Below are 14,555 nucleotides of genomic sequence, written 5' to 3'. Positions count from 1 at the left end.
TTATGACGAACTTTTATTCACATTATAGACATACCTACTTAAATGTTCATGTGTTGTTGCTAAATCATGATTTTAGTAAAATTTAATAACAAATGTAATTTATAACTTGATTAATTACATCTGCAAAGTAATTGTAATTAATTATCTATATTCGAAACTTCTTATAATGTAATGTAACGCAACAGTAGAAGTCGAGTTCTACTATGAAAATAATGTGCAGGTCACCACTGTGGAAACTGACAATATCGTACCAAACTTGTACATGAAAACATTGGATATCTTCAGAAAGAAGGCCCGATTTTAGAGTCACATCATCCTTCACAAATGTCTTTGTCCGAATCTTTCTCTATTTTTAAAATCTATATAGCATATCGTAAACGACTTTGATTTGGGGGTGCATGTCTGAGATATGTTTCCTTAAAGCTTACTTTTCTTCGATGTGAACACGATCTAAATTACATTCTAATTATCGGGGCGTGATGCTAATGTCAAATAAAGCTTTGATTAATCAATTGATACAATTTACCATACAGAACAATTATCATAGGTAGAATCTTTAGGGAGATAAAATTACATATATTAACAAGTTATCATTTTTATAAAATATGAAAGAATTCTATGCATTTATACCGTAATTAAAAGCAAGGTTCACACTTTTCACCCGGCAATCTTTGGATAACTAATACTTATATGTAAAATTAATTTAATGATTATTAAACTGAAAAAGCATACCTTTGTATATAATGATAAGCTAGAGCAGTTCAAACAATTTTTTTTATTCCAAACGAAAATAGGCCTTTATAGCTTCATTAACGATAGAAACTTTGCAATTATTTATTCTACAATAATAAGTATGCTATGTGGAAAAAATAAATTTCCATACATGTATATCTGTGTCATGATACCCTCAAATCCTACTTAGCGCAAAAACAACAGCATTACATAAATTGACGCGCTTGTTTGGAATCCGTTTTAAAACGCTTGCAGATTGCTTACTGTTTACCATATGCATTGATCTATTGTGATCCGTATATTCACAGAGTTATCTTTCTCTCCCCTTATTGATAGCCGCCTTTAGCTCAGGTAAACATCAGTGGAATTTACACTGAACAGATAAAAATGTCACCTGCATTTTAGACTGATTAATATAGTCCGGAGAACATTTCAAGTACTTAATCGGAAGGACGGGGACTCAGAGTATACGACAAATATGTTGGTAGGATTATCATTAAGTACTCATAGAGCTTATTTCTACCTAAAAACACGTTATAATTCGAATAAAAAAGTGTCCGTCTTTTGGCGACTAATTAAAAATAACTGCCGCGTTGTTGCAATAATGTATGGACGTAAGAACTTCTAGTCACATGCTGGTCTGTTTTATTTTTAGTAATGATGTAGTTTGGTGTCGTTTCAAATCTCTGATATTATAAACAATCCCCGCTAAGTGTCAGGTTTCCGTAGTTTTAATCAATATATAGCTAATTTCAGAAATGTTTACCTGAATTATCAAGTTTCAAAAGAATGTATATATGTATACATTGTAGCAAACTAAACATTAGAAATTTACCTGAATTTTCTACCTTTTACGTTTCTGAATTTAATTTTTGAAAACTTGTTTGTTTTTTCGATTGAAAAAATATTTTAATCTGTTTTCAGAAAATGTCTTTGCCGTATTTCATTGCAATTCTTCTTAATCTGGCTGTTTTGCAAGTGACGGGGGGTCAAAACTTTGAGATTTTAACGCAGCTTGGTAAAGTTAATGGCGTGATTCTTCCTTCTCTCGAAGGAAATGTTTACAGATTCGCTGGAATTCCTTTCGGCAAACCGCCCACTGGTAGCAGACGTTTTCGTAAACCTCAGCCTTATGGTTCTTGGAACGAAACTCTAGACGCAACAAAATTCGGGCCACCTTGCATACAATCGTTAAAATCAGAGGTATTCAATTCTGCATCAGAGGATTGTCTACAGTTGAACATTTACGTTCCTAGTAACATGACAAGAGAGGTAAAGAGAAGTGTTATGGTTTTCATTCATGGTGGAGGATATATGGCTGGTTCTGCCATAGATGAAGATGGATCTAAGTTTGCCGCTTTTGGAAACGTCATTTTGGTCACAATAAACTATCGACTAGGTATATTTGGTTTCCCTTCAATGCAAAACCCAAACGTCGATGAAAATGTAGGTATTTGGGATCAAATGTTAGCTTTGGAGTGGATTAAAAACAATATAGATGACTATGGTGGAAATTCTAGTGATGTAACAATATTTGGACAATCTGCTGGTAGTTTTTCTGTCAATTTACTTATGATGATTCCACGTAATAAAGGCGTGTTTCATCGTGCAATTCTTCAGAGCGGAACTGCAAATTCTCTCGTTGCTTTTAAAAGGTCTTCTGATTTAGGATGCAGAATTGGGATGAATGCGGGATGTCGGGACCAAGATCCTCACACGTTCATACAATGCCTACAAAATTTAGATGCTGGATCACTCGTAAACAGTACTCTCAATTATTCTTCGAATCTTGGTATTAATGTCTTAACTGAAATTGTGTTTGTCCCAGTTCTGGATAATGAATTGTTCCAGAGAACACCCATTGAAATAATGCACGATAAGTTCTCCGCAGAATTTCAATTCTTTGAGTCTATTGATATGATCGTGGGCAACTGTGATGAAGAAGGAGGTTATATTGCACAATATGCTATCTTTTTTGAAAAACAGTACAATTTCAGTGTGGTAGACGGGATTCCGAGACGATTTTTATGTGACGGGGTAATACCAAGCATGGTAGAACTTTATTATAAAAATAATTCCTCAATATCGGACTTAATCTGTGAAGAATATTCAAGTAATGACAAGACCACCCAAAGCTTGAATGCTGCGCACTTGCTGTCTGATTTTGTCTTCATTTCTTCTGCTGTGTCCGCATTACAGGCTCATTCTTTTAATCAAAAATCATCTACTTACCAGTACATATTCTCAGAAGATATCCGCCCATTTTACACAAATATGCCTAAGTGGTATCATGGAGCGGTGCATGGAACCGAACTTGCCTTTATGTTTGTTGCAAAAGACATGTATCCTACTAATTTTACTTTATCTCAAGATCAGATGAAGTTTGCGAGGGGCATAATAAATTACTGGACAAATTTTGCCAAAACGGGGTAAATATTTATTATATCTGAATTAAATCTACATTAGATAAGGCTTTATTAAAAGAAGTTTTGACAATTTTAGAGATTTTTTTCAGAAACCCAAATGGTCCCGGTCTCTCGGAATGGCGTCCCTTTACGCCTTCTTTACAATTCTTCAAACAACTGAGTATGACGAATACTACAAACGGCAAGGACTACAGAAAAGAACAAGTCAAGATGTGGAACACTCTCAATGACTCTGAGTATCCGTTATCTAGCGCTCCCTTTCAACAAATCAAGACCATCTGGTTTGTTGTTGTATTATGTTGTATTATGAAATTGTATTCATAGATTTTTTACTATCAACAATTTGTTACAAACCTTAGCTGTATATATCAATTTCATTAAGAATTTTAGAAGAAAAAATACCATTTTTCAAAAATGAACAAAAGCTGATAACCCTTGAAATCAAAATCATGATTTATTTATGTATTGAATATCTATCATAATAATGTAGGTTTGAAAGTACTTAATACACCTACATGAAAGATCATTTTCACAGTGTTACTTAAAGCGGCTTTCCCTCTTTGTCTGAGAAAAATTTACCTTGTATAAATTTAAAGTATTATTCTCTAGGGTTACCTTTTGGTTATTGATGATTCTTAAAAACATCTCAAACTTTAAAAAGAAATAATTCAAATGAACTAACTCCCATTCCAAGAAAAGACTAGCTATATTATTGTCATATTGTTAAAGTGTACCATGCCAATTTTGGATGATTCTTGTGTTTATATAGGATACGAGACAGTCAGTACTTTCTTTTTTAAAGGTAATTTGATTGATGTGATGTCTATGTAAATGTTAAACAAGATAACAAACTTTATATCGAAGCAAATTGACTGTTTCATATAGATATATTGATAATCTATCTCTACGGACAATTTATAATAGTGTTCTATTAAGAGTTCTTCAATGGTATCATAAAAGAAATTTTTTTCTCAACTTAATAAATATTTTTGTTTTATGAACATATAGAATGTTTTTGTAGTAGATTATAAACTATTTCAAGTGACGTATTTCAAAGATACAGTCACTGAACAAACGTAAACAGTATTCAATTTACTGGGATGTTAATTGATATTAAGGCATTAAATGATCTTGTTCACTGTATAATAATTACTATCTCACTAATTAATATTTATGTAAATGTAAACTGTATTCAAAGCACAATCGTTTCTTCCTGTCTTGTTTCATTATTCTAAAATGTTTCTTCTCCCATTTACAATTAAGTTTAAACTACATTTAACAATAGGAATGCAACATTCATTCTATGCATAAAGTTTTTAACATTATAAAATAAAATCTTTTTGCTGAAATTTGAAAAATATCATGCAATCTATTCAACACTAAAATATGAATATCTTATTTACAACATTATAGAATGTGTTCAAATATTTAGGGGAGTCTCTTCCAAAAAAATTAATGGCTACATATTTCTAGCGGTTCTTCGATACTTGTCAATTATAATAGAAGGGGGCTTATGTAAAGCAATTTGGTACCTATTTTATAAACCCAATACATATTTTTGTCGCTTTTTGTTTTGTGTTTGGCAATTAAAATGACACAATCAAATCAATACTAATAACTTTATTGTGTACCAGTTAGTTATCTTGTAAAAAAGCATAACTTTCTTTTATACATTTAAGTATCTAATAAACCATTTTATATAAATATGTTTAATTCTAAAAGGCGTTCCAGCATTGTGTTTCTGTTTACCTTAAAAAAAAAGAACATTAAATTATTAGTATTTATTGCAGAACCCATTCCATTTAATTATCAAACATTATAAAAATTTAAAAAAAGTTTGAATCGTCAGTTATATTATGTTACATATATTAAATGTGTTCTCTTAATATTCAAATTCAAAAGTCTAACAAGACTTTTTGATGGTACTTTAAGATATATGATTACTATAGTAATGTTTTTGTATGTTTTAGAATCAGTGTTATTTTTATTGAGAATTAAAATTACGGTGACACAAATAATGACAAAATGAACACAAACAAAAATCATGTCGTGACTTTCTTTGAACTTAGTGACAATTAGCACTGGAGATATATGTCAAGGAGTAATACATTAAAATTAAACCACTCTCAATGAAAATATAAAATACTTCCCCATTATGGAAAGACAGGATTTGTAATAATAAAAATGATTTGTATAATATAAATCACGTGACTTACACACTTTTGTTGTAAGTTAATTTTAAAGGCCTCAGCATTTTAAAAGAAATATGGAATAACAATGACATTTCTTTTGAAGGAAAGAAATACATTTTTCACCGATATAATTAGTGGAGAGGTAATCAAAACTAAAAAATAATTACCATGACTGTATTATCCTTGCACTGGGGAGGGACGTTGAATACAGATGGATCAATGGAGTAAGGAACAACATTCATGACATCTAGGTTGATGAGTGTCCCACTCCCGCTCTCTACGCTGCCAACAAAGTACACCATGTGTACGGGGTTACAAGATGCTAAATACAATAAAGGTCATGACATTAAATAAACAACAAAAAATGATGTACTACTGTGGTTTCATTAATATTCAAGGGTATCAATTTTCGTGGATAAAGTGAAAATCACAGTTTCAAGGATACGTAAATTCGTGGCCAGTGACCCTTTTAATACAAAATGTTAATAGAAATTGCGTTTCAATGAACATTTAATTTCATGGATCAACTTAACAACGAAATCCACGAAAATTGGTATTCAACGAATATTGATGAAACCACAGTATTTCTTGTATTTTATGTATTTGTTTTCCTCAATCGTACATCTTTATATTTTAACTTTAAGAATTCAAACATATGCATTTGATGTTTACTATAGACCTCACAAAATTCTAGGTGAATGGGGCATTTTTCATTCTATTTTATTTTAACAAAACAGGGACCAACATACACTTATTTTCAGAGAATGTTGTCCAATATGCATGATATTTTAACGATAATGAATCATTTATATCTATTAACACTTTTTTCTAAAGTCATTTTTATCGCTAAAAAGAGAGCTTGCAATTATTTGTTGTGTCTGCTCTACCTCGCTTCTTATAGCACTGAAATATTAAAAATGAACATATAATAAAACATAGAAAAACCAAAATACACTGCAAAAGTTACGATTTTTAGACGGGGTCACGTGACCCCGTCTATTGGTTTACTGTCAGCCGAAGTCTCAAACCGGATGGCACGCGTAGAACACATGAATTGAGTCTACCCGAAAGAAAATAGTGCATAAACTTTTCATACATTTTTGTAAAAGTATATTATAAAAACACGTATTAAATCGTTTTAAGTCCTCTATGTGTAAACCGAATTCTATAAAGAAAATAAACAAATAGCTTTATTGATCAAAATATTCTTGCTCGGGTTCAATAGTTGTAGTGTTTTGTGGAATAGAGTTACGTTCCTGAATGCACAACGCCGTCAAAGATTCTGTTGGTGAACGAGCTCATAAAATCAATAGAAGAGGTTTAAGCTTGAATCGAAAGTAAAGTTCCCAAAAGCCGAACTTTAGCATACTACATGTAGATTGAAACAAGTAATTCAAACTCATAATTTTTGGAACATAATGGAGGAAAACGTGAACAATTACAAATTCAAACTTTCAAGACCCCGCCTTACAGTACTCTCAGTACTTTGATTTTTCATGGCAATGTGTGATGATTTTATACAAATTACGGTGTATGTCTTTACCTGGTGATGTAAACTGGAAGATTGTGGCGTCAACGTGTGCCGGGATATCATCAGTGGTTGTATATCTGTAGTTCTGGACTGTGTTCCAATCCGTTACCAGGGAACCCGTGTTCACCAATTCAGCATCGTCTTCAATGTAAAAATGTCATAACATTATTAATGTTCACTATTTTCTTTCTCATTAGACACTTAAGATATGGATATTAAATTCAAAACGAACTTTTGGAAAAATTCCTTTGGATGTCTTTTTAAAACAACACTTTAAACATTTAAAATGCAAAAACGTCCAGAAAAGTAAGAGAGTTTGTTATACATGTGCTTGAAAGTCATATCCGGACCTTTTTAACCCAAATGCAAAATTTAAGTCCAAATGACTTCGTATAATCACAACTGTGGGACGGTCCGGCACCTTACTTTATGTTTTTCATCTCAAATCGGCCACTAACGTGGGTGAAAATGCCCCAAATTTAAAAGGGTATTTCAAAATTGTTTTGGCTCAGCCCCTCTTAAGGTGGAAGGCTACATCGTCACAACATGTCTGACTTCCGTTCGAAACGCCATTGTGTTCCGGATTGATAACATTATGTCGTGGTACAAAATAGCTATACACCGTTTAATTGAACTCTTCTAACTAAGGAGATAAGATAGGAAATCACCAAAACGCTTAGAAAATATGTCAATTTTCTTCCTGTTGAAAGCTTTTAACTAACATTGATTATCAGCTGTTTTGTACGGAAAACGTGGAATCTAAATAATATACAGTTTCCCTGCTCTGCTGCTATATTGGCAATACATTATTGTCATGTCATCTGCAACAGACGATCATACATATGTGACGGATTATCGATATAGGTAAGCAGATGTCAAATTTTCATTTGAACTATATATGTATGATGAATATAAAACGAAAGTACCGTAGTACGATCTCTTGAATTGATTCTAACTTTCCAAATTAAAAAAAAAACATTTGCAGTAAAAGACTTTCGTTGAAACTTTGACATTAAACTAATGTATTTTGATTAACATAAATACAGCTAGGTAGCAATAGCAGTGGAAGCCCGGATTTGCAAGCCAAACGAGGGAAAGACAGAAGTCTGAAAAGGAGCATGTTTTTCATTTCCACACATGCATGTGTATCACTATGGACATCTAATGTATGTATTAATATGCGTATGGTTGTTGTTTATAATTGCTATTGTATATAAAAAAGTAAAAGGCAATTTATAATATAATTAACTACTTATATTTTGTTTTAAAGAGTTAAATATATATAATGCATTCATCAAAAGTATAATTTTTCAGCTTCAAACATTATCAGAAGCACTACTAATCTTATATCTACATATTTAGCATAGACTTGTTCCTTTTTTTAATTTTTCTTCGTGATTTTTATTAATTAAAAAATTGATCCCAAGATATTTGAGACCATGTAAAATAAAGAAAGACAACTCTTAAACAGGATCTTTCATACCAAGATTTTTGCAATAATTAAGTATTTCCTTTAATTTTTCAATTTCATTCAATTTCTTTTCTTCATCCCATTGACCGACGAATATTGTTTATATTTTCAGGCTTTTGTGGGATTTTGTCCAGCAGTTTGCCTTAAAAGAATTTTTTTATATTTTAGTTTCATATTTATGTGGATTCCAATAAAAATCATACAAACTTTATTCATGATTATTTTGTTTTTCATTTCTAAACTTAATAACATTTCACTTTCATAAGAATTTTAAAACAGAAATGTTTAAAATTTTGATAAATAAGGGGTTATCTGGAACCAGACTGATATTTTAAAAATTCTCTAGAAAATAGTGTATTGTATTTTGAGGTCTATTATTGTTGAATAATGTGCCTAGTATTGGTAACAAATGCATGCAACAAAAAACTCCTACGCTTATTTGGTGTAGAGATCCACCTTAAATTCCATCGCAAAAATGCTGTTGCGACACTTGCATTAACACAGTTGATTTCAGTTGCACGAAGAACTATACCTGGTATGCATTGTTTCGTCATGTTTTTGATTGCGGATTTCATACAACTTCCGTCCGACCATATGTTATATTGAATACCCTGTAGACAATGTAATTTATGAATAATCTCTTGCTAAATTTATTTCAGTTTATTGAAAGCTTCTCTCAAATAATGTTTAAATTGATTGGCCTTACTTTTTTGTAATCATTGATTATGGTGGTGTCGAATGGCATGGGATCCGGAAGTAAATGCGATACTTGCGCTCCATGAATTTTTAAGTAGGTCCTTCTGTTAGGATAATCGTACGTCACTTTTACTGTCCCATTGATGTAAGAGTAAGCTGATTTTGTAGCTTCTTTCTTGTTATCACTAAACACCAATCCATAGTCAAGAAACATGTCGGCCGTCCATTCATCGACAGTGCAACATTTCTGAGAGTTACAATAAGGTAGAATTCCTGCTATGCTTACCAATATAGTTATACTGTAAAGCAGATTCATTCTAGCTGTATTCATTTACCCATCCATTTGTACTATATTTGCTGTAGACTTCATTTTGAAAACTTTATCATCTAAACAGAACTGATAATACGTACTAAAATCAACAACGGTTATTTGCACAATTTTATCTCGATTTGTATGTGCATATTAAACATTACACAAAAATTTTTGATGATACATTCGTATATTAGAAAAAGCATGAAATGTTCATTTTATCATTTACTATATCGTTAATATCAAATATAATTTAAAACTTTTAGAGAAAGCAAAAAAGGTACATAAAATGTTTTATTCAACGATTTGAAAGAATGTTTCGAATTTCAGTCTCCAATTCCAAGTACATAATCTGGTAATAATCAAATCAATTATAAATTAAGTTAGTGATAAAAAAAAATTCAGAGCTTTGAGACTTTTCATTTAAGGTGGCATTGAACATTCTTTATTATAAGGTCAAAATAAAAAATAAAATCAAGTGGTTTTTTTTCCAAAGTTGTTATTTGACAATAGGTTAGAGCTTTAAATACAAAGCTGTAATTCGTGAGGTTTCTTTTTTAATTTTTAATTTTATCTTATCGAAACATCTTACATATTATATCATATTATAATGTAATTTTGTCTACATTAATATTTACATGTGTCCCATAACAGCATAATAGAGATTATCTCAAACATTTAATATATTGATTTAAAAACTGTGCAAAGTTTCGTTCCTGTGTCTTTTATTAATATTTTCATTCGAAGAGAGGATAATAAAGTTAGGTAATTCAAGAAAAATTAAGAAACCATTCACTGAATTTGTTTTTGTGGCATTTTGTAAAACTTTTTATTATAATTTAAAGGTCATGCAACTTGAAAAGTACTAAGTTCCGAAGTCGTAAACAACGTATATTCTTTATACTCATGCTGTCATTGATTATAAGATTATTGCACACAAGTGTGTTTGAGATCATATCCTCTCTCTTATTTTAATAATATTAAGTATCTTAAAAACGGTTAAGATTTTTCCGATAACTGTATATATTGATTGCTGTCGCTCTTAATGTAGTATTCTGTAAAGCAAGTGTCCTAGGGTTTTGCAAAGAATTGCAGAACTCTCAGGTGACCATAAAGGCCCATGGGCCTCTTATCAATTGGCTTTAAATATTTTTGTTCGCAAAGTAGGTCCAATAAAATTATATAAAATAGTGCTTCACTATCAAAAGTTGTACCACCGGAACTCTATGAATATGAATCATTTCATGTAAAGTTTGTTTGGATTTCTTAAAGTTTGTTTCAATGTCTCAATTTCAGAAACGTTTTAACTTTTAAAGATTGTTAAAACATCAATATTTAAATTGATATTTTATTCAAAGCAACGCACTAGTTACAATTTTGTCTGTCTTTACATCCTGGTTGTTAATGGGGTGTGTACAGCAAGAATGAAAACTCACTGGCAAAAGATCTTTTCTTAATTTATTTTGATTCTTAAAATGCAGACTTGTCAATCATATGAAGAGGAAGGGGGTTATTTAGAACTATTCAGTGTCCTTTATCCAAGCTATGTTTCATGTACACATGTTTCGATGCCTTTTGCATTCTTTTAAATTTAGACAAATCAGATGAAATAAACAAAATCAATATTTTTTTCCAAGTTTATTGTCTCTCTTGATTAGTCTTGTGAAAGAACAAAGAAATTCTTTCATACCTTGAAGCATGTAATGAACCATTCTATATGAATATGTTCAACTTAAATAGGCGATCCAACATGGAGTTTCTTTTTACCTTTTAAAAAAGAAACATTGGTTTATTTAGATTAATTCTGGTTGCATTAAATGGTCTAAAATTATACAATTATGTAATTTGAAAATTAATTTTCAATTGACAGGTACATTTAAGACATGATTTACTCTCACAAGTATAGAAATTTTGAGGTTTATGTGCCACCTTGACTTTTATCAAAAATTAAAGTTACTGTGAAAACACAAATTACAAAATTCATATTTTGAAAAAAACACAAATACAAACATTTTCAAACTCTACTTTTTTGGTTTTTTAGATATTTAAAAATGAAATATTTAAAAATTGAGAAAAATAGATGCCCACTCTAAAGGAAAAGAGTACTTTTTGGGAGTTGATTTTTATCAACTCTCCTATGCAGTTACTCTAGCAAAGCGTAAGTGAAACAGTGTTTGGACCTAAGCACAAATCATCACCGCTGACAAGACGTATATCTTAAATATAATAGATAAATTCGGTGTGCTGTATGCTGTACCATTGTTTTTCAAGGAAACGTATTTATAAATACCTTGAAAATAGTAAGATTTTTTATAGTACGAACAATTTAATTATTTTTTTGGTAGTCGTATGTATTCCTTCGCCAGAGTTCAATAGACTCTCGTTCAACCAGACGCTCGGCTGTATCCGTAAAACATTATTTGTACTCTGACAAGCAAAGAGTCTCTCTTGGTAGTCGGAGATTAACGGAGACAGCCGAGCGTCTGGTTGAACAAGACTAGAGTTCAATATTGCATGGATTTAAACGTGTACAATTTTTAGAAACATTTCGATTACTGATACACAGTTTGATTGAATTAATTCTATCTTTAAATATTACACAGCATGATTAATATGGGGTTTTCTCGAAATTCTTGTCGGAAAAGTTCGAGAATTCATATTATAAAAATTGTGCGTAATTCAAATACAGATTAGAAACTACTTGCCATGCAAAATAACATATCGTTGATTTTAAAATTGATAATAATCGATAAAATCAACTCTTGAAAGTACTTCAGTACTTTAATTATTCGAAAGAAAAAAAGGTGGAGATCGATTAAATCAAATAATTACCATGGTTGTAGCATTCTTGCACTGGGGAGGAACATTGAATACAGATGGATCAATGGAGTAAGGAACAACATTCATGACATCTAGGTTGATGAGTGACCCACTTCCGCTCTCCATGCTTCCAACAAAGTACACCATGTGTACGGGGTTACAAGATGCTAAATAGAATACAGGTCAAAAATATACTATTTTATGTATTTTATGTTCTTGTTTTACACATACATTGGTTTAAACTTAAACTTAAATGTACGTACACATATGCATTTGATAATTATTTCTTTTAAAATATACCAGGCAAATAGAGTACTTGTCACAATCTGATTAAAATCAGATCCTTTGATCCGCTCACAAAGATCGTCACTACCTAGTGTAGCAATTTTCGTGAGCGGATCAACGAATCTGATTTTAATGTATTAGTCATTATATCTGTTCTTGTTTCATTTTTATACATTAAAAATGGGTATGGGGCGATATCTGAGTACCTTTCCCAATATGCATGATTATTAATCGATAATGAAACCTTATCATCTCAATGAACTTGAAATTTGAAAATAATATATTAGACCTGCCCCATCTCGCTTTTTAAAGCATTGAAATAATATGTACACATCAATAAAATTGATAGAGATTTGTCTTTAGCTTATGGGAATAAAATTTAAATACTTTAATTAAAGCAATTAAACAAAAAGAATCTTGTATTCAAATTGCAATCTTCAGAATCAGCCAATATAGGCAATAATGATACATTATCATTAAAAAAAAAATATAGGAATTTCTAAAAAGGTACAGAAGAAAAATATGTGTCGGCCAAGAATTTGGACTTTGAAAAAAAAATTTAAAGTGGTTTTCATGCCCTAAGTAACTGTAGTTAAAATAAGCAACAGTTAAAGTAAAGTCCAAAAATATACTTTTGCAGTTTACAACCGTTACTTGTGTAATCTAATTGTTAAAGAGAACGTGTTAGTAATTAAAGTAGATTATAACACACTCGCTGAAATTACGAAGATTGAGGATTGAAGACAATGTGTTATGAACATTTTTATCAAAAAGTGCTGGTGTTTTTCCTTACGTGGTGACGTAATCTGGGAGATCGTGGCGTCAACGTCCGTCGTGATATCATCAGTGATAGTGTATCTGAAGTTCTGGACTATGTTCCAATCCATTACTAGGGAACCCTCGCTCGTCAATTCAGCATTGTCTACAATGTAAAGCTGTCCATTAGTTCAGTTCATTTAAGTTGTATTAATTAAACACATTGTTGACGTAAAACTATACCTGGTATACATTGTTTTGTCATGTTATTGATTGTAGACTTCATACAACTTCCGTCCGGCCCGATGTTATATTGAATACCCTGTAGGAAATGTATTTTATGAAAAAGAAAAACATTTCTTCTTTTGTTGCAAGGATTGATAAAGTTTTTCTCTACTTATATGTTTAAACTGACCTTACTTTTTTATAATCATTAATAATGGTGGTGTCGAAAGGCATACTAGGAACCGGAAGTAAAGGAGATACTTCTGCTCCTTGAAGCTTGAGGCAAGTCCTTCTGTTGGTATAGTCGTATGTCGCCTTTACTGTGCCATTGATGTAAGAGTAGGCTGTTTTGGGTGATCCTTGATTGCTATCGATAGCCACCAATCCATAGTCGAGAAACATGTCGGCTGTCCATTCATCGACAGTGCAACATTTCTGAGAGTTACAATAAGGTAAAATTCCTGCTATGCTCACCATTATAGTGATACTGTAAAACAGATTCATTCTAGCTGTATTCATTTACCCATCTTTACTGCATTTGAAATAATTTTGATGCAGACTTCATATTGAAAACTTTATCATCTAATCAGAACTGATAATACGAACTAAAATCAACAACGATTATTTGCGCAATTTTATCTCGAATGGTATGTTTATCAAACACTACATGAAATTTCTTGACGATATTAGAAAAACATTAATTATTGATTTTATCATTTTAATTTCAAACATAATTATATAATTTAGAGAAAGCAAAGCAAAGATAGATAAACTGTTTTATTCAACAATTTCACTTAATGTATCTAATTTCATTTTCCATACTAATCCGTGTACATGATCTGGGAATAATAAAATTGCAAATTAATTATGCATGTAAGGAAAATTTTAGAGCTTGGAGACTTCTTCATTTAAGATGGTATGAAACACCTACATATTATGACGTACTTCGATGGTCTAATCAAAATAAACATTAAAATCAAGTGTGAATTAAATTTTTTTAGGGGGGGGGGGTCCAAAGCTGTTGTTTAACAGCGTATCGCAATGGGTTAAAGCTTTAACTACGAAGTGGTTAGTCGTTAAGTTTATGTTTTAATTTTTCCTTATCAAAACA

The 14,555-nt window shown here is 31.2% G+C and overlaps 2 protein-coding genes and 1 long non-coding RNA gene across 6 annotated transcripts; 2 read left to right on the top strand and 1 right to left on the bottom strand.

Annotated features, from left to right (window-relative positions):
• The first annotated feature begins 1,074 nt into the window (after positions 1-1,074).
• On the top strand, positions 1,075-5,593 carry LOC105334044 (fatty acyl-CoA hydrolase precursor, medium chain). 2 transcript variants are annotated; one of them, XM_066066749.1, is made up of 4 exons: positions 1,075-1,216; positions 1,657-3,161; positions 3,248-3,439; positions 5,454-5,593. In XM_066066749.1, the coding sequence occupies exons 1-4, from the start codon at positions 1,211-1,213 to the stop codon at positions 5,479-5,481; spliced, it is 1,731 nt and encodes a 576-aa protein (XP_065922821.1). In that variant the 5' UTR covers positions 1,075-1,210; the 3' UTR covers positions 5,482-5,593. The 2 variants fall into 2 exon arrangements, with proteins under 2 accessions (XP_065922821.1, XP_065922820.1); XM_066066748.1 differs by lacking the exon at positions 5,454-5,593 and having other exon boundaries at positions 3,248-4,266.
• Positions 4,728-13,990, bottom strand: LOC105334043 (uncharacterized). 3 transcript variants are annotated; one of them, XM_011437335.4, is made up of 5 exons: positions 9,059-9,382; positions 8,885-8,963; positions 6,894-7,022; positions 5,518-5,672; positions 4,728-4,907 (listed from the first exon to the last, which is right to left on the bottom strand). In XM_011437335.4, exons 1-5 carry the CDS (start codon positions 9,377-9,379, stop codon positions 4,854-4,856), a joined length of 738 nt encoding a protein of 245 aa, XP_011435637.3. In that variant the 5' UTR covers positions 9,380-9,382; the 3' UTR covers positions 4,728-4,853. The 3 variants fall into 3 exon arrangements, with proteins under 3 accessions (XP_011435637.3, XP_065922822.1, XP_011435639.3); XM_011437337.4 differs by lacking the exons at positions 4,728-4,907; positions 5,518-5,672; positions 6,894-7,022; positions 8,885-8,963; positions 9,059-9,382 and adding exons at positions 10,990-11,125; positions 12,191-12,345; positions 13,257-13,385; positions 13,463-13,541; positions 13,640-13,990; XM_066066750.1 differs by lacking the exons at positions 4,728-4,907; positions 6,894-7,022; positions 8,885-8,963; positions 9,059-9,382 and adding exons at positions 13,257-13,385; positions 13,463-13,541; positions 13,640-13,990 and having other exon boundaries at positions 5,503-5,672.
• Positions 7,400-8,563, top strand: LOC109619901 (uncharacterized). The gene is made up of 2 exons (XR_010707850.1): positions 7,400-7,745; positions 7,928-8,563. It is a non-coding gene; the product is annotated as an uncharacterized lncRNA (long non-coding RNA).
• Positions 13,991-14,555: the final 565 nt, after the last annotated feature.

Source organism: Magallana gigas, chromosome 7 (genome assembly GCF_963853765.1).
Source record: "Magallana gigas chromosome 7, xbMagGiga1.1, whole genome shotgun sequence".
Lineage (NCBI taxonomy): Eukaryota > Metazoa > Mollusca > Bivalvia > Ostreida > Ostreidae > Magallana > Magallana gigas.
This window is presented reverse-complemented; position numbering and strand designations above follow the sequence as displayed.